Genomic DNA, 24800 nt, shown 5'->3' with positions numbered 1-24800 from the left:
TGTATTATATGTGTACTGGCTCATACAACTACATACGCTAATAACACATAGGTACGTTTTAACGGACCCGTAAAACGGATTGCTGTTATTTTGACGAATCGGTATTTTTTACTGGATACGGAATACTGTATTATGTGTGTACTGGCTCATACAACTACATACGCTAATAACACACACGTTTAAACGGACCTGTAAAACGGACGTTATATGTGAACGCGCCCTAACTTGTCATGGTAAAACTTACAGTGGACGTGAATGTCAGTTCCAATGGAGAAACGAGGAAACGTGGACTAATCACGTTTTACAATAAAATCAATGTAATATCCATCAATAAGATTTAATATTTATACAAAAAATTTAAAGGAACATCAGTCCAGCGGAACCACAATAACAAACCCGAGTCTGACACTCTCTGCCGCCTCACCCAAGGCGGAAGAAGTCATTGGATGATATTACCCCTCAAAAAATAAAAATAAAAAAGGTAAATGACGAAACGATAAACTACCTACTAAAGAATGTTACGTTGACGTTACCTTATTATTTCTTAATTTTCTTGATTAACTATTAACAAAATAGACGCACAGTTGCAAAGCTGTAAAAATTGCTATGTGAATATGTTCAGGCGCAGGGCAGGTTGTTGCTCTTCCGATGTCTTAGTACGAGCTTGTTTTACATTTAACGAGATTGATCCAAGAGTGCTTTCGGCACTCTGATTGTTTGGTTCACTAAAACTAGCCAATCAGAGCATTGCCGCCTCCTTTCGATCTTCCTCTGTAGTCATCAGATACATGCATATATTATGATAACTTGACTGTAGATGACTTTTGGATACTGGATCTCATATTTATTTGACAAGTGGCTCACTGGCGATACTTAATAAATTTTGTCTGTAACAAAGACAGTCCCATCCAGTAACTACCTACTGCTTATTTCATTATATTACTACTTTTATAGAGTTCAATATAGATACTCCTGTCGTGGTTAGAGTAGCAGTTAAACCTACATAAGAGAATTAAAAATGCGCAGTAAAAACGTTGTTTACGAAATTATTTCTTTGTCTTATCTTACTATCTTAACATTTGAAGGTAAACGGTACTTAGCAAAAATATCGTAATTAGGTAGGTAGGTACCTTCTGATATTTTTAAAGGAAAAAACATGACTATCTTGTTGTTTGAATGACTGTTCTTTATTCTGTGATGATTGCAATTGCGATAAACGAACAAGACGCCCCAGATTTTTTCTAACAGTATTAACAGATAAAATTATATTCTAATAGGTGTACCTAGGTATGTATTATTAAGTGCATCTCCTCTCACTCTCTCTCTCTCTATTTGCGCTTTCTGACGTAAATTGAACCAACTAAACAATATAGGTAATCAAGACTTGTATTGTGAGCCTGATTGAAAAAGAGTAACCTACCTATGGAGTTTCTTGCTCGTTCTTCTCCATAGGAGTCTACACTTTGGAAGGAGCAAATAGCTTCACTAGTAGGGAACATACATATTATAAATATTTGCTTACGTTCAAAAGCCCGGTCCCATTTACCACCACCGCTTTATTTGAAATTCAATAATTTTGACTTTGACTTCTATAAAGAAAGCGTGTTGCTGCGTTAATTTTAACTTTTATAAAAAAGACGGTCAGTACTTACGTACCTACTTGCTTAGAATCAAATTATTATAGATATCACGTGATGTTCATGCTCATTGCTCATCACAAGTCGTGTGTACCCCCAACGGCCTGTTATCATCAAGACTTCTCTTTGTAGACAGGGCAGAATGATAACCCCTCGCAAAATATTCCGATACTAAAAGCAATTAGGTAAGTAACAGAGTGAATAATTTAATTATTTTTATTGTTTTTAGGTAAGTCGTTATCAAGGCTTAAATAAATGTGTGTACTTAACTCTTGAACTTGTTTTTATTTTATAGTAATCCATTTTAATACTTACCTATTAGGTAGGTATGTCGTTGTGTGGTCTACCTATTGTCTGCCTACATATATCGTAATACCCGGTGTGGCCACATAAGAATTTTATCGAAGGCTTTCTTAACTTGTAGTTTTTGTATCACGAACATATCTTGTCAAAAGTCTTCATGTATTAACCTTGCCTAAGAAAACCCTTTTTTTAAAGAACGTCCAATAGAAAAATAACTGTATAAAAAAGAAGAGAGTTTGGATTTTTGGCCAGATTCGTGCCATTTCTGGCCACGGTCGTGTGCCAGTTCTGGCCATCAAATATACTATAAAAGTAATTAAAATTTATTAATTAAATTGGACATTTTACAAACAATGATTTTTATTTAGTTTGGAAAATATGAAATATTATTACTTCACTTGAATTTAACTTACAAATAAAGAAATCAACATTTATATGCGTTGGTTGCTAATCTGACCTCCCCTTTGTGTGAAGGCAATTTATTGCATCTCTGAAAATGAAAAATATGTATTTGTTGATTGTAAAGCCAAGGAAAAAAAGCCACGATTAAAGGGGAAGAATTGTGGGGTATCTATGTACACCCGTTTTGGCCAGCCAAGTGGTAATTCATAATTTTCGGCCTATTAGTGGCCACCTCTAATAACCTCACTTCAGAAACATATGGCGACAAAATGTTCCACTTAGCAATATATTCTTCATGTAGTACATAAACATCCAAACAAAAAGCAAAGATTTAAAAAATAAAAACCCAAATCCTCACCCGCTCGCCTTAGCCTTTTTGTTAAGATCTTAACAATTTCACCCTCAACTAAAAAAAATGACTTGTTGCATCGAAGTGAAGTTTGACACATCAAAGCTGCCAACGGTATCAGTATCTCCAATATTCAATATTTTAAATATTGTCATCACAGAGTAATTTATTTGTCCATGCCTAGTTATAAATATTTGAAGGCCCAAATGGCCACAAAGGGGTCATGGCCGGGTCAGTAATTATGTATACATACCATATCGTCACTTCTCTCTCTCATCCATCTGCGTCACGGAGACGGACAAACGGGAGAGCCAAATGGACACGATTCTGGCTTATTCTGATTTCTTTCGCTTCACCTACATTCATCAATCTCTTCATGCATTCTCTGCGAATGAGAGTGTTTTTAATTTAGCTCTTTTCTAAGTGGGTATGGCCTATTTGGTCGATGCACTTGTATGCATCAGACGCTTGTAAGGGCCCGCCCAACGCTGCGTCTGCGACTTGCCCAAGCGTGCGCACTCCTAGCTTATCCTTTCAATATCATTCATAACAAACCTTTTGTCTAAGTCTAGGGTACCTATCTAAAATCCTCAGCGTACTTAATTGCAAGCCATCATTTTCGGTCGGTTCGGTAACAACATTACTCTAACTAGGTAACAAAATTACTAGGTTTATATTCTTCTTTTCTTATATTGAATGAATTATTACAATTGCAAAGTTCATGTTTTGATTTACATATTTTTCATAGTTAAATAAAGAAAATAAAAAAATCATATCCTTATTTTTGAACGAAATATTAAAATTCATGACGATATTTCATTTTGATCAAAATGCCAAAATGTCACTTTGCTGAGTCAGTTTTCTGTTACAATTTATGCCGAAAAGGCATATTGGCATACGTCTGAAAACGAGCTACAATCATTACCATTGGCTGAAATATAGATATAAACAGCTGTTTCTGACTTTTCTTCAAATTTCAAATAGAGAACAGACTAGATTTATTCCGAGTGCTGTAAACATGATAAAAGATTTCTAGATCTTGTCTTTACCTTAAAATTAATGTTATCAGTTGATAATCTATGTTATTAATAATGATTAGTCACCTTAAAATTATTAGCAAACAATTGTACTAGCGTTGCACAAGCTTTTATCTAAGCGCCAAAACACGTTAAAATGTTTGTGAGGTTACGGCGTAATACTTTAATTATAATTGGTAAATAAATATGTCGCAATCGTCATCGACGTTTTCTAATGGATGGGCGATCGACACTGCGCCTGACCTGAAGAACTCGAGTGATAAGGACGTAAGTGGCCCCCTGCCGAGTTGTTTGTCTCTTCGATAATGCGTCCTCTATGACCTTATCAGGACCAAGTAGATTATTTTTCTTTAATTTGTTTATATAATATGACTGTTTTGCAGTAATTAAGCCGATTATAAAGAAACTTGGCCAGAAGTACAAATGTATGAAACCGATAGGATTTTTTTCATCACAGATAGAGAGAATACCCAATTATTGAAATACATCAAGGGCTCTTAAAGGTTTAGGTTCTTAAATAATTATGTTTATCTGGTATGAGAATTCTCTAAGCTCTAATTATAATTATAAACTACCTAAGTAGTTAGTCATAATTCCATTCACTACTTTGAGCCGAGACAGTTTGATTGTATTATCTATTCACTAAAACTAATGAAGAAAGTCCAGACTATAATCGTGATTAATTGACATATCTATATTGTAATGAACATGGAATTAATCTTTAATCTTGGGTTATTTTTGAGCTAATTACTGTCTGAAATAATATCTAATAGTAAGTATTGATTATGTCAATAGTACAAAGGTTATAGATATAAGCAATTTGTTGAGGTATTGAGTTATACCATATTCGAAACCAGCAAATCTTTGTAGTATTTAACTCAATATCGTAATAGTTTTGGTATATGTCATCTACGGAAATAGTAATAATATAATATCTTACCTATTACATAAGTTTATTCTATTAAATATGTTGTCAATAGTGAACAACTGAACACCTACTTATTCATAAACTTAATATTCCATAAACATACACTATGCTCTTTCATTACATATGATGGACAAACATTATGGAAATTTAATAACATAAGTTCTTATCGACTGGTCAACATAATAATTATAGATAACAAAAAACATTAATATGTTAAACATGGTTAACAATTACACTCTCTATTCATTGACGGCCTTCCACTATAAAATTGACTAGCTGCTATACTTAGAGACATCTAATGATCACTTAAATTATTCCTTAGTAACAATTTTGTTCTGAAAACAAATTACTCTGAGTAGGAAAGTCAGAAATTGAATAAATATAGAAAAGTAGTAATGGTTAGCTGAGAAAAAAAAATTTATGTACCTAATAATAATAATTGAATTAATACTTGTGGTAGTATCTTACTGTAAAGGCCTATATTGGCTCCCAATCTGATAAGAACAATGGACGGAGTGTCATGCGCCTGACCCTTGATCTCCCGTCTTTATTTGTTTAGACCATTTGGATGATTTCACTATCAGCCCATATTTAAACAAGAGCTTAATTGTCTGCAAGATACAGGGATGTTGTGTTTTAATATTATTTAAGTGCTTAATATTTTTTTTTATTATAATAGATTTTTTTAATAAACACATTAACTGGCTTATAACCAAAATACCTATTGTGCATTACCTGACATTTAAACCATTATATTACTGTTGTCAAACACAACTTGTAGTTATACCTATTGTATGTATTCAACATAAAACAAATTAAAATGTTAGGTATTTATTCAATTTATACACTGTGGTATCGGTCACTAAAACACGACATAATGTAACTTGAATTAGTCACTTCACAAGGCAAAATTATGTTTATCTTTCTGGAAAAGAACCTTCATAAAAAGCTTATCACAAGATGAAATATAATTATTCTACTAATATAATAATAATCATTACAAACACATAATTTTTCTGAAATAAATAATTATTATTAGCAAGGTAATGTAAAATAGAAATGAAATTAATGTAAGTACTTGATTAAAGAAACAAACAAACCAAAGTACAAAATGTATGCCGGACCTAAAATACTTCCTTGAGGAACACCAGTCACTAACTAGATTTAAACAAGCTTGATGCATTTGTTGCACTGAATTGCATATTGCCCACCTTTGAACTAATTCTGGATTCGCTTGACTTACATTACACTAATGTATTTAAATTCTAGGTCCATTCAACTCTAATGACAATGTTGTTACACATTCAAAACCTAGTTCCTATTTTCTTTTTTAATTTCTTGTGCGTAATAATGCTGAAATACGTTTTGATCTGTAAATAGTTAGTATTAGAATAATCATAAATTATTGTATGAAGTGATCATATTTAATTTATTATCACCATTCGAAATTGAGAAGTAAAACATGCAATGTGATTTGGACAAAACCGTGTGAAAAACTTAGTAAATTTTTCACACGAAAAGATAACATGACTTTCCCCTTAAAAAAATAGATTTTTTTTATTTCATTATCAGTTGTGGTCCTTAGAGTCGACTTCTGTTCTGATAACCGCAATTCATACCAGAAGTTATAAGACCCCACATTAACTTGAAGTTATCATAAATAAATAATATACGAATGTTACGTAGTTACTTGTTTTTCATGTATGTACGCACGAGCTATAAATACGTACTCAAGATAATTATCTATAGTAATGTCACTTTGATAATTATTGCACGCCTCTTTTTATTAGTTCATACCTACAAAATGTATATAAATGGGCCGGCGTCCATGTGTTCGCAGTTATTTCTGTTTATGTGCGTTACTGTTACATTGTAGTGTGTTTTGTGATGGTTAACAATTTGAACGCTACTTTCGGCGATTTTGTCTCCGTGAGTTTTCGGTTTTTCTTCATTTATTTGTTTTGCTTAAAACTTTTATAGGTGTATAGGCCCACCATGGCAATATGGAATAGTTTTATGTAATGTGTTACCATATTAACGTTTGTGACAATATCCAGTAAATTCAAGATATAAATATTTTTGACTGACTTAACTATGTCGAAAATTACAGTATCCTGCTTATAGTTGGCGACCCTACACTATCGCAGCTTCTCATTACCCCCTAGTCAGTAGGCACGGATACTTATTATCATGTGGGGTGTCGATCGCGACCTTCCACCTCGCTCACCCGCGATGCCTACGTCCCTCGTCTGCCGCTGATAACGACTCATATAAATGATCGCTTATTATCGCCCCGCAGTATATTCGTTCAGTGTCCGTACGTCTACCTACCAGTGTGCACGTTCAACGCATCATTAAGCTTCGTTTACCTCAGTCCGCGAAATTTAGTTGTTGTTTATATCGTTACTGTTTTAATTTTGTTCAGTTTTAATATTCCTCATGGCTAAGTTCGTCGACCGTGATTTTCTTTCTCCTAATTAAGTTAATCAAGTGTCTCTGAAAGTGGACTTGAAAGTGCTACAAACTCTCTGTGAACGCAACTCAAGCGTTGGCTCTGTCTCTTTTAAAATTCGCAGTGGCACAAGCATACATGCATTTTTCGAGCGAGGTGTTGCAAAAAATGACCATTGTTCTGATGTACCGTATCAACCCTATCTACTACTCAGACTACTCGGATACGATTTAGGTTTTTACCTGAAATTCTATCGACTCAAAAGTTATCTCTGTCATTGGCTATATCACTTTGAATACTACAAGTTTGGAGTATATTCTAAAGATATCACCTGACAAAGGATATTTTCTAGTCAACCAAAAAGGATTTGACTGTAACTCAGAATGGATATTGTGGCAAACGTAAGTTTTAAAACTCTGTTAAAGTCTCATTTTATCACGAAGTTAACTCATCCAAGACTCGTGGGAGGATCAAAGTTTATCGTTTTCTTCTGACTGTTCGAAGCTATAATGTTAATAGAGATAATGTTTATGTTCACAGTACCACCCGGTGTTCAAGGCGTTCCTCGCCGGTTCCTTCTCCGGTACCTTCAGCGCTGTACTGTTCCAGCCGCTTGACTTGGTGAAGACTCGTCTACAGAACCCATCTCAACATGTTGTTGCGGCGACTGTCAAGTAAGTCACATCTTCGTTGTGTAGATCTTTGTAAACTTTGTATGTATTAACATTTAGGTACCTCCCCGCTTAACAACAAGTAAAAGACTGTCATATAGCAACAAATAATAATCACTGACGAATAGAAAAACAACTTGACAATTAACTAGATTACAACAGACAGTATTTGAACAAAATTATCTTGTTGCTACGAAACAAAGTGTAGGTAGGTACGAGCCAACGACTGATTAAGCTTATATTAATTTGTTTTGTAAATGCTACTCTGGCGCGCCTCTGCCTACAATATGAGATAATTATCGAGTAATTATTACTAACGCGGGCTATATCCTTAACATTGACATTGGGAGTGTCTGCTGATCGTCTGTTTGCGATATTACACGCTTCCCTAAACTGCTAATGACCTATTATCATTTTCCGTGTTCAATATTCACAAATATTAACGTCAGTTTAAAATAATTTATCTGCTTGTTTATAATTTATTATTATTCATAATTAAACAAGCAATATTTGAAATGATTCAGATTTTAATTAGTGAAGTCTCTTGTTATCTTATTTCTCTTAAATGACTATTACTAGGGGCGCATTGTTGCGACCCAGGCGCGTGCAGAACGGCGATATTGAAACATACGACATGTTGGTCTTAGTTAGCAATAAATCGATGATAAACAAATGGTTTTGTTTACTCTTCACTTTCAGTCAACCATAAAGATTATCAGTTAAAAACTGCGCATAAGTCTGACTTTCAGTGATAAACTGGTACTTTAAGATGCCATAAAATGTTCTATATACATTGCATTGGCCCTAAGGTGTTCCCTGTGGTACTCCTTTGGTAATCTTGTTTTACATATTTAAGATGCCATTATAATATTTATTTTTTTGTTTCACAGTAGCCGAATCCAACCCGGGATGATGACGATCTTCACGAACATCATTCGTCAGGAACAAATTGTGGGACTATGGAGGGGCATGGTTCCTTCCATAGCTCGCTGCGTTCCCGGCGTGGGAATCTACTTCTCCTCTCTGCACTGGTTGAAAGCCAAGATGGGCAAAACGAAGGGCGACTTGGGCGCTTTGGAAGCAATCATGTTGGGGGTCGTTGCAAGAACCATGAGTGGCGTGACTTTGATACCTATTACTGTGATCAAAACTAGGTGAGTTTATCTTGACACTGTATTAAACGACCTCTTTACCTCAGGCCCAAGTACTTAGACGCTGAGATAAAAAAAAGACATTAATTTCTTAACTTAAAAGCTGATAAGAAGCAACAATGAAACAAAATAATAATATAATCGCTATGGATACTGGCAATAAAAGCGAACGAGTAGTTTATCAGTATCCATGCCACGCTACATTATCATTAAAAATGTAAAGCGAAAAATGTTCCAATTACCTTTGAATAGGTTTGTTCCATGACGCGGATAATTACCGATTACAATCGAAAGGTTGGTCTGTGTCGTCATATCAAAGATATTTGTGAGCCCACCTTCATTATTGAGCACTTTTTAATCAGTAAGCAGCGTCTGAATAATTATCCGTTCGTTGTCTTCGATTGAGTAGGTACCTGATTAAATGCTACACGTTATAGCACGCGTGGTCAGGTCAACTGTGACTGTGACAATAGCTATGGTAATGCGAGGTTACGGCGCAGTCGTGGTTACTGCGCTGTTGTCTCTTTATGCTGATTCAGTAGACTATTCACCTTAGGTCCGCAAAATGTTAAAATATACAAACATAAGTATATGATGTAACTCAACTGTCTCTATCGACTAAGAACTATTAATTAGTAATTAAGTAACATCTAAATAATATTATTTCGTATTTTTTCCTCAGATATGAATCTGGGGTGTACAAATACAACAGCTTGGGTGGTGCTCTGAAGGCCATTTACAAAGCGGAAGGCATCCGGGGCCTTTCCTGTGGCCTGGGCCCAACCCTCGCCAGAGATGCACCTTTCTCTGGCCTGTACCTCATGTTTTATTCGCAAACCAAGCAAAGTGTACCTAAAGGTAAGATATTCTATTTGGTCCTTTGCTGACAAAAGGACCAACTTTGCTGCCTTTTAAAAAGCAGTAAAATTGGTTCTTTATTTCATAAATATATTTATAAATTCGTGAAGCGGTATGGAAGCTCGTTATCAAAGCGTTAGAGACAAAAAATAGTGGGTTAATAACTATTCTAAATACGTTGATAAAGTGTTAAGTACCTATTGATAAAAAGGTCGCACGATCCTTCTTGGAATGAGTAAACTGATGTTTCTATCGATTTATCTGTCCGTGTGTAGTTATTGCGTAATTTTAAACATTGTCGTTATAGGTACCTAGTCTTTGGACTGCATTACATTAACATTAGTTATTTAATATGTACTTTGTAACTAATATTTACTTTCTTATTGATTACAAACTTTAGAACGTGTTCACATCACGTTTATGTAAACTGTGATATTATTATCTACATTTTCTGTTAGATTTGTAATTATTATTCTTATTTGTTTATTTTCTATATCCATTATCATTATTAGAATATTACTACATATTAAAGAAGCCATGCTTAGATATTAAAGAAAAATACAAATCTGAAACTTTGCTAAAAATAATTCATTCATTTATACACATATTCTTTTAAAGTAGGATAGTAGTATAACTGGCGCCTTGTTTTTCTGGAATAGTCATTGAAAACACGTCGCGATTAATTCCATGATAACACATTAATCTGTGATAAATAATTATTATCGTGTTTTGTAGTGGAACGTGTCAGCAAATGTGTTTTTGTTTGTCGGTCTTTGGCATTAAATTTTTTCAAATCTAATCTCCTTTGATACGAATTTGGAATACGTAATTGACGTCAACCTTACATAGTACATCACTATCGCAGTGTCCGCATTTTTCAAAAGTTGATTTGACAAAAACATAATGACTAATTGTTTTTTTTTTTGTAAACACCATCCACTTCCTATTTACTTATAAAGTATTCTAGGTAGATAGATAAATAGATTGAAAATTATTCGATCAATATCACTTGGAACATATTTTTTTAATAGGTAGGTACTTGTTAATCGTTATGTAGGCACGTTGTCATGTAAATACCTACATGAATATGTATGTATTGACGTAGTATATCACACCATATTTTATTATTAAAATAAGTAAGTACGTCAATATAACTAACTAAAATAAGGCTACAAGACGAAGGCGTTGTCGCATTGTTTTATAAACATTGTTACGTATGTGACATCCAACGCGTCAATGGAACTTAGTGTTAAATATAGATAACTGTAAAATTAAATAAACATTAGAGCCTACTTGGGTATTAAAATTTAACCCTACATTTGTTATTTATTAGATAGTAATAAGCATAAGTACTGGCTTTTGGTTATTATAAATGTAGATATATATTGCAAAGTATAAGTGTTTCAATAATTTATTAAAATATTGATTTACAAACTTAACTACTTTAAATTATATAAATGAAGCTGAAATAACAATGCGAAGTACTATCTGTTTGATTACTTTATTTACAAAAATCTTTGTACTCATACTTCAAATATAATTGACCGAAATGTCTCTCTATCTTTGCAGAATGGATGCAGTCGCCTACCGCAGCCAGTGCCGTCCACTTCAGCAGTGGTATAGTAGCCGGGATCGCTGCGTCGCTAGTTACCAACCCAGCTGACGTGCTTAAGACCAACATGCAGTTGTACCCTGACAAGTTTCCCAACGCATTCAGCGCCGCTGTATATGTACATCAGGTAAGACAATTTCATTTTGAACTTTAATTCTATGATCAATAATGTCTAAATTGCAATAGTGATAATGAGGAAACCAACTGTATAGGTTTTACTGTCAAACTATTGATAGCAACATAATTTTATAACTTTAAAAATACAAAGATTTCAATAAAAAAAAAATATTTTAGGAAGTCCTCAAGCGATCAGAAATTAGGGTTAAATATGTATAAATGGTTATAATTATTTGTATAGTAACAAAATTGTAGTAGATACCAAAATTCATTTATAGAGGTCAAATAATAACACTTGGGATACCTATCACTACTACTAGGTGATGAAATGACACATCAAAAGATGCGCCAGTTAAGCGGCTAGGTATTTTGTAGATAAATAAAAACTTAATTAACTACCAATCGCTCGTGCCAAATGTCATGACATGTGATAAGTAAAGCAGGAAGATTTTTATAAAATTTTTATAATATTATAATGTAAAGGAGACATTTACTTAGGTAGATAGTTATTTCAATATATTTTAATTGCATAATGTAAAGGTAATTATATGAACACAATATGAAATCTGGCCTATAATATAAAAAAAGCGTCTAGCAAAGCAAGGTCTATTTAGCTTCTTAATTATTAAGATAACCGACGATCACGGGGGTCGCTTATTTATTTTTTTAATTAGGTGTATCTGTCACCCAGACGGCGCGTGTTGTATAGTTCACATAATGTCAAGTTCGAAGTTTTTTTACTAATTATAATTGTTAATTGAGGGCATCTGGATCAATGTTGTTTGATCTTTGCACCATTATGACACATCTTATGATTCGTCATCATTCATAATTTGCGCAGGCGCACGTCTCTGAATAGAGCAGATAATTACCTTTTGAGGTATCTATATACATTGTACCTAAGGTTTATGATACAATAATGATAAACCTTTGATAAACTCTAATAATTTGAAATAGACACTTACTGTATGCTAACATGACACATAATAGATTAAATTAAGATAAATATTCATACTGATTAATTTGGATAGTGAGCAAACCTACAGGCAGATGCTAGTTTTATTTTAAATTATTACACTTATGTAAATACTTTTTAATCTGAGTTCCCACCTATTTGTCGACTGATATTAACTTATCAACATATTGGTATTAAAGTATATGAAATATCATCAATTAATTGCAAATACTTGTTCTGAGCAGTTGTTGACCAAGAAAATGTAATGAATTACTGAGAATACGGAGATAATAAATGAATGCCGTCTTTATCTGTAAGTGAAGGACAAGTAATGCCCTCTACCGACGTGGTTGGTTGCAAAAAATTGTATAACAATGACTCAGAAGAAAAATTGTTGGCCTCATCTTTCTCTCACATCTAGACAAGAATTAAATGAATTCATCTCCTAAGAAATAGCTGGAACATTAAAATTAAAAAAAGCAATATTTTAAACTCATTTCTATGCATACCTACAGATAGGACATTATTGAGTTAGTTTGGCGCTGTAATGCGACACTGGCGCCATCTAGATAGTCTTAAGCACATTAAAAGTTTTAAAATGTAATGTTGCGTTGAAATATTCTTATCTTTGTGTTAATATGCAGAGGTATTAATTGATATTTTTCTTTGTTACAGACGTACGGCGTAAAAGGTTACTTCAAGGGTGCTGTGCCAAGAATGTTGCGTCGCACGCTGATGGCTGCGATGGCGTGGACCGTCTTCGAAGAAGTTACTAGAACGATTGGCTTGAAATGAGATTCTACGCCGAATATCTAACTTTTCTTATATATTCGTCCATTCATGATGTCGTTTTGCTTGATATTACTGGTATGATGTTCCTAGATTTCATCATTTAGTTGTTCGAATATTATCTACGCTTTAATTTAGTATATTAACCCTTTCTTAGGTTTAGTACCCAATTGTGATATGAATGTATTCAACTTCATTGTTAACCATTTACACTGTATTTTATTTTATTGGTTAATTCAATGTATGTCAAATATTTATAGTTTCTTTTCTAACCATGATAATTTGTTTTGTATAGAGGATTTTACATACTATTTTTGTATGGGCTTCGATTCTGTTGTGCACAAACTAAATGTTTCTATTCTTACTCTTACAAGAATGAAAAAGGATGGTATTCATCTTATATGTATTTTAAATATCTTGATACCTACCTGCCTATTGTAAAGTATTTGAGTTTGTGTTTAAAAGAACGACAGCCATTGTACTATGTGCCTATTTTATTTTATTCAAAGAAATAAATATTTAATCAAAGAGACATTTTGTTTCAATCTACTCTAGACTCTAGTAAAAGTATCTGACCTCATTGATCTTTACCTTTTTTTGTGGGGAAATCTCCCATGACTTCACATCACATCCCACCTTGGGCGAGGTGAGAGGAGTGTCAGACTCTTATTGACTAAAAACCACTACTTTCTTACTCTTACGAGCGCTTACTTACTTCTTACTTAGGAATATGACGGTAAAACACAAAATAACGAAATTATATTATATTTTACATATTTACAATTACGATTTTATTTATAAAATTTTCTATTTACTATGACACTATCATATAAACTCTAGTCCTTCGTACTTGAGGTTTTCCACAAGCGTGTCGTGTAGCAACACTGTACCGTCGGTTGTAAATGCAGTTATGTAGGTGGCGGTCTTGCCCTCAAACTCGGTGGTCTTCAAAGCTACTATGGCCTCATCATTAGTTCCTGGTATGAACTTGAACGATGAGAAACCATGCTTTGGTTGGTGCTTTGTTATCTGAAAAAAGTATTGATGAAATTATAATTATTTGATGGAAAGTAGAATTTTCTCATTATTCTTAGAATTGAACCTAAAACTGCACTCGTGTTTCTAACTATGGCAGTCACTTTTAATCCTAAAGGCAGTTGTCCAACAAGTGAAGAAGCATAATAGTCGGCAGTGTGAACAGTCTGCGATCAACTATTTGGTATATGCATCTCTTTTGTTTACACGGAAAGTATATCTATTGTACGTTTTTTGAGCGAGAAAATAGCCGATACTTATGGCGCATTCCAATAAACTACCGGGCAAGGTAAATTTGCTTACCTCCACACCATTACACTTTTTAAGCTCCATACAAAATGTGTCAATTCTACGATCGTAAGCAATTTACCGATCGAGTTTATTGAATGCGTCGTTTGTCGTTCACTCGCCGTCCCGGTGGGACAACTGCCTAATGTTATAAAAACGAAAATTTGTGAGTATGTATGGATGTTTGTTACTATTTTCAATCAAATCGGCTAAAGAGATCGTGATAACATTTGGAACTGGGTTAATAGTATAATCTGGAATAACACTAACTATTTTATCCCACGGGTATGCAAGCCGCTACAATACTAGTATAACATAATTGTAGTATAATTATAACACCTATAAGTATGTAATACAATACACACTGTGGTATTACCAATATTCCCAAAATGTTTTATTCTATTTATTTTAGGTTTCGAGAACTAAGAATTACTCAAGGCCATATAGTTAATATTACTTAAATGTGTAGCATCTGAATAAACATTTACACTTGACGTAGTTGTGGTATTTAACTATTACAAATTAATACATTGAAAATTCTGGTATTCCCGTGTGTAATGATAAATGTTGCTTGGTTGATTTCTGACGCTTGCAACTTCATTTACACCTAATCTCACATTTGGCTAATCATAGCCAAGGTTTTTTTAAATCTAGAGATTGTCAGCAAGATAATGCAACATGTTCCAGTAATTTTACTTTTATCTTTAATTAAATAATATAATCATGCAATTACTTCAGTAAATTCATTGTAATTTTATTTTAATATGCCAATTTTCTAGTTATCAATTTATACAACTTTAAGACTAAAAGCTTAAAATTGATAACTAGCAGTCTAGAAGTAAATTATAATTTCTTGTATTATATTATAAAAGTATTTGATTTCTATAACAGCTTACCTCAAGAGCATGGACATGTTTAAAATTTTCATCAGCAGTTATTAAGTAATTGCATCCCATAACTTCATCCTTGGTTTCGTTGTATGGCTCGTGGCTGCATCTCCTTGGTAGGAAGTGCCACAACTGCTTGAAGGGGGACCACACTCCTGACTCATGGATCATGTATCCCGGCCAATGGATACCGATGGAACTGCGCACAGCTTTGTACTGATTCACCCAACTTAAATGCTGGATCTGTGAACAGAAGATAAATATTTTTAACATTTTAGGACTAAGTGAGTTATAAATTTAAAAAAAGTGGTTGATATACATAATTAACTGAATAGATAGTAATTAATTTAACTCTTTACCCATTGTATGCATATCCACATGAGACACAGTGTTTTCTATTGTGTCTTATATACAAGTGGTTAATGGGGGATAAAATGCCTGGTGTTTCATGTGTGTAATTCTGATCTTCAACAGACATTTATTAAGATTGCTGTAATATTTCTATACTTCCCTAGTTGCTTACTGACTCCAAATTTCTTTAACAGTTTCAGAAAATATAATTTTAAAAGTAATGATGATAATGTTATTTATAATCAATTATTATTATCATCAAAAATGTTTTTTTATATATATATATAGATATGAATATATAAACTTTTCAAATAAGTAGAATGAAGTAAGTTAATTTAAAACACCCGCCTATACAAAGTGATTATCTAAACCAATAAATAATAAGTGATAAATGATAACCTCATGGATTGTGAGCACCTTGCTGATAAGATACTGTACTGTACAAGACTTATGTTAATATAATATTTAATTTTCCTCTTAGAATTTGTAAAATTATGAATAATAAATATCCTTTCTGTTATTTGCAATATGAAATAAATATAGACTATGATATGTAGTATGTCATTGTGTTCATACTGCAAATGTGCAAACAATCAAGTAAAGTATTTAACTCTAAAATAAATTCACAAAAACTTACATAACAGTAGATTAATGTGAATTGTTTCTTCTATATCTAAAAACAGACAATTTAAATTCACTGAATATAACTATATAATGTTCCACATAAATCTACTTCATTTACACTACATAATACCTATGACTGAGTGAAACTTTCACATTTTTTAATTTTTACTATAAATATCTTACTTCTCCATGAATGTTGACGGCTTTAACCCACATGGGGTCGTAACTTTGGAACTCCCCACTGGCTGTTGTCCATTCCTTGCCCATTGATCCCACATAAAGAATATCATCCTTAATAGTCGCCCATTCTGACTTAAATCCTTTCTCAACACGACCATTGCCATCTGTTAATATCACCCATGGCAATACTTTATTATCTACTATCTCGAACACCTGAAATTGTAATAGATTTTATTTGAGCAAGAAGTATTAATTAGCTAGCAATTATATAATATATTCTGATAAAAATAGGTATAAGTATATCATAGTGTTTAAAATATTTAAACTAGTATTTGCTCAGTATTCAAATACTAAATAATAATAAATAATCTTTACTTGTTAAAAAAATAAAGATTACTTAACAAATTAAAACTACTCACCATTCCAGATCGATCATCGAAAGTAAGCAATCTTCCATCATACACTATCAACTCTGAGAGCTCCATGCCTCTTCCCTTGTGAGAGTATGTAGAGCTCAGTTGTATTGGCTCTCGCCCGTCCCATGTCACATGCACAGACTTCTTCACACGATTGTAATTCAAATATCCTTTCTTCAAGTAACTAATGTATGTGTGCTTCTGTGTATTGCTCTTGGAGTTGGTATCTAAGTCTGTCACTATTCCAATCCTGAATGTGACTACATCTCCATTGTATACAGGTGAGGTAAGGGGGTATGTTAAATTGTATGGTCTCATTGAACTGGCCCATTTATGGACTGCTGCTGGCTGGCTGCTCGTCCACCAATTGTAATAAAACAACACCACAAGGAATGCTCCTATCAAACCAATTAACAATACAAACTGTGGCTGTATCCTCACAGCGTTACCGACCCTGTACGTGGCCGGGGTGCGCAGCGCCTTGCGCCAGTCACGAAGTGTACCTTTCATTTTACGATCTTCTAACTCGTAATACTCGTTCATAATAAATATAATTATATCATGTTAGTTTCACTCAAATTGACTTTAGACTTTGTATGACTAGCCGAACCATTAATAAAATAGCAAACGTGTAAATTACAACAAATTTCAAAGTTAGATATTGTTATCACCAAATTGATTACACTATTTTTGAGAGTTGGTTCTTAATAAATGTATTTGTTTATCACTTTTAACTATGCCTGAAGGTATCCTCAACACAATAATATGATGTGAAATATGGCTCATTTTGAATAAAAAGGAATTCACAGAGTTTTCATTGCTGATACAAGTTTATGACATAGGAAATTCATTGACATAAGACGTAAATGACAATAACTTCAATGACACACGCACGCATAAGTGACAGGTATCGCAACGTAACCATGGACAAAATGTTGGTTTCATTTCACGTTTAATTATTTAATAATTTACCCTTTGTATGACTTTCAAAATTAAATTTTACTAATTTTACTAAATTAGTAATATTTAATTTAACTTAATAAACATAGAGTTCAAAAACTTACTAATTATAAAATGATGATGAAACATTTTCAAAATCACGGTGTGTGTGCTGTGCTGTGGAGCTAAAATTAATTTCTAAATATTTTACAGAGCCGCCTGATAATGAAATGACAGTTAAAATTATGGACTTTGATTAAACTATGATAAACTTAGAACACTCGCGCCCCATTATTTTCTATTATAGTTAATACTAGCTGATGCACTCGGCCCTGCTCGCGTGGATTACGGAATTTGATATTTGTAAATATTTTAAGTAAAATATAATGCAAATTCCTGCATTATTTTTTGTTGCATTAGTTATGTTTTTGTTTCTACTACCTAACTACCGGTCGGATACGATGAAATTTGGTATAGTTGTACTTTAATATCCTGTCCTATCTAATATCACACTGGGCATTTTTATCCTGAAAAAGTATAAACACAAAAAAAAATCTACTTCTCGATTCCAAGACACGACTACTGTACCAAACGCATTATAATAATAATATTTGTCGAATGTTAGATTACTCTGGGTAGGGTCGATGTTCAAAACCGCTATTAGAATGAAAGATTATTAGTTTGTTACTCAATCACATACCTATAAACGGCTGAAGAGACCGGGATGAAATTCGGAACAGGGGTAGATTATGGTCTATAATAACCATATCTAGATTGATTTTAATATTACTGTGAAAATAACACATAGGCCCCGGGAACGCGGGCAAAGCCGCTGGCAGAAACTAGTAACGTTGATAAAGTTCAATTTAGGCACACTTACGTTTTAGTTTGTTTTTTTATCACAAAGTCCACAATTCTCAAACAGTACCTACACATTCATAGCGTACCAATTATTCTTACAATTAGGAATATAGGATTAATTTGTGAAAAGTTTCGTTATCGTTTTTTGAGGTATACCTTGAATATGTCCTCCAATCCTGGAGGCCTAGACCGATGCTGACTAAAAACGGGTGGTTTGATGCTGACTAACCTAACCTAACCTAACCTAACCTAACTCCTGCTCCGTGCCGCAGCCGTTGGACGTTGGCGAAAATGTCGAGTCTCTGCTGAATTACTTTTGCCTGGCGTCTTTTAAGTATATATCTTATTGATCAAAATGGATAAATAAATCAATAATTTAGACATCACCTAGTTTGAGGAAATTGACTATACCAAGAGATTAAACTTTTGGAATTTACATAATTGTGGTAGTAATACGTGTCTGTAAGTGATTTGATTCAGTGTATAAGTAAACTTGATTTTTGTAAACATTTTGTCTAAGATCATGAAATGAACGCGGACGCTGCTTGTTGATCGCTATTAAAACTAAGCATAGATAGTTAAGGGTTAAGGGTCGAGCGATAAAGTTATTGTAGCAGTAGTAATACTGAACCATGTTTCTATGCGGGTGTGTTTTTGAACACCAGATGGTGTTAATTTAGCAATAGCTCAGTTTGTCCAATCACTGTACCTATAAAAAAATTAACTACCAACGCTGTGAGTGTGACACTAGCTGATTCCCTATTGGACGAAAAGACGAGAGTATCTTGCAATTGCAGATTGAAATTTTCTATACACGTTCAGTGATCACTTATGGCCATGTGGCCATAAGTCATATCATCAGATCAGATCATCAGATCAATCCAAGTGATGTTTTACATCATTGCTAAAGCAGTTGACTCAGAATTTATTGAAATACTATTCAGTATTGAGGATAACGTAAGCAAATATACAGACGACAAAACAAAGATTAGGTAGCAACAAGAGTAAAAAAACTGGCACATAAGTCACTGTAATTGAAATAGTAGCTATAACATGACTTGGATTTTTTATAATGTTTTGCTGATAACTGTTGATCACCTGGTGCCATTTAAGACGTCCACTTTAGGGACACCTGTATTAGCACAGACGAAAGTGAAACCACAACAACAAGCACAGTAACAAGGTATACAACACTTCTGTATGCCTCATTCATTAAATTACTCACTTTCCCCCTTATTTGTTTGTAGGCCTAATTAATTAACCCAAAGAATTTAAACTGAAATTTTAAACAGCTGGAATTTATTCCGCAGTATGGGTGCACTGTTATACTAAACTACTTTTGGTCGTAAACACCTACTTTTACATTGCTTAACTTCCTAGATGCGTCTATTTTGGTGCTTAGAATGAAGAGCATCTTTTATCTAGCTATCACAGCAACGGCCCACACTAGTTAGATAGGTACTTGCACGATAAAAAAATTCTTGTAGCTTTCACTCATCGAAGAATTTCAAAAGTGATTACTCTCATAGACGGACATCCTGCGCAAAAAATGTAATTGAAACAAAATTAAACTAAACTATTTGATAGTATACCAATTTAGATTTTGACTTATTTTTTACTTGTGGTAAGGTTCCTATATTATGTTTGATATCCGGATTGTTATTTTAGTTTTGTAAGTTTCTATTACATATTATAAACCATAATGTCTGTCGAATTTTGATTTAGAAACATACAGGTACGTTACCTAATTATAGTAATGTGTAAGAAATACAAAAGGTAATTTGATGTAAAAATAATTATTAATAAATTTTTTTAAAAAACGTTGCCCCACAAAAAACATTTAAATCTCTTGTGTCGTGAAAAGTTTACAAACAACAAGCTTTCACAAGTGTACATGAATGCACCCAATTATGATAGCTATATTCACCATAAGTGAATGCAACAGTCGGGACCCATAAATGAATAATTTTAGTCTAAGTTTAATTTAATGGGTCCCGACTGTTACACTCAATTATGTTTCGCATAAGATTTTGTGTAATAGCATTGCTATCTACAAACTTTTAGACTAAGCTTGTTTTTATAAACTTTTCATGGTTCAGTTTTTATTTAATAGTGTTTTATTGATAGCAGTCGGGTTTTTTAATTTTTGTAGAGGTTAAATTTAATTTATTTTCTATATATAACACAATTTATTAGTTAGTTATAATACAATATGTGTTTCTCAAGATTTCACCCGCGCCACGAAACGACAGTTCAGAAACCGCTAGTCAATCGCGTCGCGTAGTACCTATACGAGTATTTAGTTTGGATAATAAAGAACCTAATTGCACATAGTATTTTTTTTCTATATGTCAGTGATATACCATTTTGGAATCCTCATGATGAGCTCTTTAATTTGATACCCATATTGTAGCAAATAAAAAAAATTTTTTTTTTTTACTTCTATCTAGGGCGCCTCACGGCCGCCATGTTGGTTTTTGTTTTACGTCACATATCTAAGAACACTTGGGTAATTAAGACGAATCCAACGATGCCCTGATTGTCGAAATCCATCAAGCCGTTTCGAAGAAATGAGGTAATAAAGAATATTAGGCTCATACATACAAGATACGCGCGAAAAAACATAACCCTTCCTTGGCAGTCGGGTAAAAACAATATTGTATTTTATGTATACGTGGTGTACAAAATATTATCGTCTCCACTTGTCTTTCAAGCTTGCCCCTTTTTTTACGTTGTGGTCAGAGACATGATAGGAGTTTGTAGTTTGCATTAATAACCAACCTGCACTAAGCAAGCGTGGTGACTAATGCTGAAACCCTCTCCGTGTGAGAAGAGGCCTTTGGTCAGCAGTGGTCACTTAAGTATAGGCTGATGATGTGATTAATATCTCAAAGGGTGTATTGTATTTAACGATACTTTTCAGGTATATGGCAGATGGCACCTGGTTGCTACAAAGTTAAACGTGATGGTAATAATTGATGAAACGTGAGTATTTTTACGTTTATCTGCTAAAAGCTTTGATCCAGGCTCCATTAGATATGTCACACTATAATAGTTACTTATAAAAGAGGTGCCTACTCTTAACTAGATATCGCCTGGAACCCTTTAGCTAACCTGTAGCTTGTACCTACTATGGAAAAACAGAGATAAGTAATGGAGCATCTTTAATATACTCTTATAGCTATTTATTAGTTCATTGACCTATGTATAATATGTATTTTAATTTCTAGTCCCGTAAGAGCACCCAAACCTCGTGTGAGATCAGCGAGAAAGGCTCTCGTTGACACTCAGCCTGTGTGTTGTGACCCTGGATGTATCTGGTTTTGTAGCGTCATATTCAGTATCATAACAGTAGGAATGTGTTACTACCTGGCTTACACACTCCTGGCAGACACGAAGCTCAGGTTTGCAATATTTATGCCCTAACATCACCCATTCAGATGGAAGAAAGCGATAAATTCTGTTGGTGTAATTTAAATTTGTCGATTTATGTCTTTGCTTGTTTATATGTCTTTATGGTACTAATTTTAATGCAATTTTTAAAAGTTAATCAATCCAAGTGTTAAGTGATAGAAGTAAATATCGCTCACAAGGCAGCTTACAATCATCGCCATCGTATTGAATGGTATACAAAATAAATGAGAAACTCGAAAAGATTATTTATTTCCTTTACTACCGATTTTATAACCAATGGATGATGTCTCTACGCCCTGTAATTATGTTTTTAGTATGTGATAACAATTTGTGAATAATTACAAATAAAAATATGTACAATTTAATTGTGTTACTTCTTAATTAAATTAAGTGTGCTCTCTAAATTCGCATGCAAAAAGTGTACATCGATTTAGTAAGTCAAATAAAATGAATTAAGCTATTAGGTATTGTAATTGAAACTAATGACGGACGTTGAAATGAAAGTAAACCGATCATTGAATGAATGCTCAGCGTCGATAATATCGCGCCTCTTGAAAGACGTTATCTTTGCGATCGTGATGAGATGTGTTTGAAGAGGAGAGCGTCAATATTTGATTGAGAGGATCCACGAGCTAAATTATTATCTAAGTATTTTTTTTATATTAAGATTGGTATATAATTAGCCAACAAATAATACATTTTTTTTAAGTTCAACAGTTTTAATGTGTATGTTCATCAAGATTAAGAGTGTGTAACTTCCTACCAAATATGAGATCGATCGTCAGGAAGGGGGTAAAATTTCAATAAATTCAACAAAACAAACAAAGGAGGCAAGCTAAATAAAACCTTTTCAACGTGGGCTTTGTTTCAGTCCTTTAGTCCCTTTTTAATTATCTTGATTGCAGTTACCATCTATTTTCCAATTCTTGATAACTACTTTAAATATTGCCAAAGATTGGCATAGAAAATGAAGGTACACCAAGGAGGATATCTTAACATTTGTATCTTACAGAAAAAATATTCACAAAAGTATCTCTCTCGAATCGGTCTTCGGCGGTCTACCGTCATACCATATTTTGTGTTGTCCAACTCTTAAGAAACAGTTATTTGCGCAATCAATTCGCGTGGACCTTCTGTCTTTATTACTGTGTCGTATGATTCGCGTGCATTGTGATCGATACTAAATACACGTTAGTTAAGAAAGTTTCGGGGGCAAGTTTAAAGGAAATTCATTACTGATTCATTGAATTTATTTGCAGTACCCACTCGTGTCGCCGATGTATTTGTTTTAGCTATTTACTGTAGCGTGCTAAATACATGTCATTTAATTAGTAGGACTTTAATGTTAGTGTTTTTAAGCTATCAATATGTGCTAGGTAATTAGTGTCACGAATTGTATCGTTCTTTCTACTATGGGTAAGGTTACCTTATCATCAAATATTTTGCAGGTGTATTAAGTTGTTTTTGGGGATGTAAGTGTTCTAATTTACCTATTTAAATAACTCTTCAGTGCTTAAGTAATTCTTTGTCCTACATTAAATTCACCGAGGGAAGTGGAAACTGTCTTTTTGTTCTCCTCTAATAATATCTTCGGATTTATTTCGTTGCGGGATCGATTCATCAAGTCTGGTGCGTCACCCTGTGACGGGACTTCAGTGTTCCGATGTTTTCATTGTTGTATCGACTGTAGTTTCTGGCTTACAGGAGTTGCAGCGGTATTTGAGAAGTTGTTCAAAAAAATTAAGTGTTCCATGCCATACAGTATAATAGAAATCTGCAAAACAAAAGTAAAAATTAACAAACATTCTACTTTAAAACTTCTCTGGTGCTGTAAGTGTCCATAGGCAGTGCTGATCAGGCATTAACCAATCTCTTACTTTACCGCCATCCCATAAAAAACAACTCTCCAGATGATAATATTTCGTCCTTAAAACGACCAAGCAATGAATATTCATTAGACTCGCTCTGACAATTTGCTATAACAAAACCGGAAGGGATTCTACTAATGGAGCTACAATAAAATGAATATTAAACACAAGTTTTTTGCTCCCAAAACATAATTTACTGAGTGTTTTGCCCCTGAAAAAGTGGTCGATGATTTTATTAATGATTCGTGTATGAAATATGGTTTGTGTGTGACTTCCATGCTATGTAGATAGATTGTATGTAGCGGATACATGAACATAAATATTTATAATTATAGCGTTATACTGTTGACAATTTTATTGCTAATACATTTCGATGAATTCGTGAAGTGTATGGAAGAGTTTCTTATGAACAGGTGGTGGAAGTAGAAGTATACCATACTTCGGAGATGGTTATGATATGGTGTAGGTAACTGACATTATAAATGCGAAAGTTTGTATGTTTGTTTGTTACTCCTTCACGTCAAACTGGCTGAAGGGATTGAGATCTAAATGCAATTTGGAACAGGGGTAGATTATAGAATACTTTTTATCCCGCAGGAACGTCGGCAAAGCCGCTAACAATTTTTTAATCATTGGTCAGCTCAGTATACAAGCAGGGTGCCCTGTCTCTGTACTG

The 24800-nt window shown here is 33.6% G+C and overlaps 2 protein-coding genes and 1 long non-coding RNA gene across 7 annotated transcripts; 2 read left to right on the top strand and 1 right to left on the bottom strand.

Annotated features, from left to right (window-relative positions):
• The first annotated feature begins 3678 nt into the window (after window positions 1-3678).
• LOC118264052 (mitochondrial glycine transporter) lies at window positions 3679-13791 on the top strand. 3 transcript variants are annotated; one of them, XM_035576390.2, is made up of 6 exons: window positions 3679-3995; window positions 7649-7782; window positions 8670-8933; window positions 9613-9788; window positions 11358-11527; window positions 13148-13791. In XM_035576390.2, exons 1-6 carry the CDS (start codon window positions 3915-3917, stop codon window positions 13265-13267), a joined length of 945 nt encoding a protein of 314 aa, XP_035432283.1. In that variant the 5' UTR covers window positions 3679-3914; the 3' UTR covers window positions 13268-13791. The 3 variants fall into 3 exon arrangements, with proteins under 3 accessions (XP_035432283.1, XP_035432285.1, XP_035432284.1); XM_035576392.2 differs by having other exon boundaries at window positions 3680-7509; XM_035576391.2 differs by lacking the exon at window positions 3679-3995 and adding an exon at window positions 6423-6585.
• Window positions 13792-14010: 219 nt separating this feature from the next.
• On the bottom strand, window positions 14011-18763 carry LOC118264051 (soluble calcium-activated nucleotidase 1). 3 transcript variants are annotated; one of them, XM_050704807.1, is made up of 5 exons: window positions 18682-18763; window positions 17046-17440; window positions 16630-16839; window positions 15481-15714; window positions 14011-14290 (listed from the first exon to the last, which is right to left on the bottom strand). In XM_050704807.1, the coding sequence occupies exons 1-5, from the start codon at window positions 18746-18748 to the stop codon at window positions 14087-14089; spliced, it is 1110 nt and encodes a 369-aa protein (XP_050560764.1). In that variant the 5' UTR covers window positions 18749-18763; the 3' UTR covers window positions 14011-14086. The 3 variants fall into 3 exon arrangements, with proteins under 3 accessions (XP_050560764.1, XP_035432282.1, XP_035432280.1); XM_035576389.2 differs by lacking the exon at window positions 18682-18763 and adding an exon at window positions 18107-18228; XM_035576387.2 differs by lacking the exon at window positions 18682-18763 and having other exon boundaries at window positions 17046-17941.
• Window positions 18764-21765: 3002 nt separating this feature from the next.
• On the top strand, window positions 21766-22621 carry LOC118264338 (uncharacterized). Its single transcript, XR_007707226.1, has 2 exons — window positions 21766-21827; window positions 22073-22621. It is a non-coding gene; the product is annotated as an uncharacterized LOC118264338 (long non-coding RNA).
• The last annotated feature ends 2179 nt before the right edge of the window (window positions 22622-24800 follow it).

The sequence above is a fragment of the Spodoptera frugiperda genome, chromosome 26 (assembly GCF_023101765.2).
Source record: "Spodoptera frugiperda isolate SF20-4 chromosome 26, AGI-APGP_CSIRO_Sfru_2.0, whole genome shotgun sequence".
In the NCBI taxonomy this organism is placed as follows: domain Eukaryota; kingdom Metazoa; phylum Arthropoda; class Insecta; order Lepidoptera; family Noctuidae; genus Spodoptera; species Spodoptera frugiperda.
Note: the sequence above shows the minus strand (reverse complement) of the source record. Positions and strands in the feature narration are given on the sequence as shown.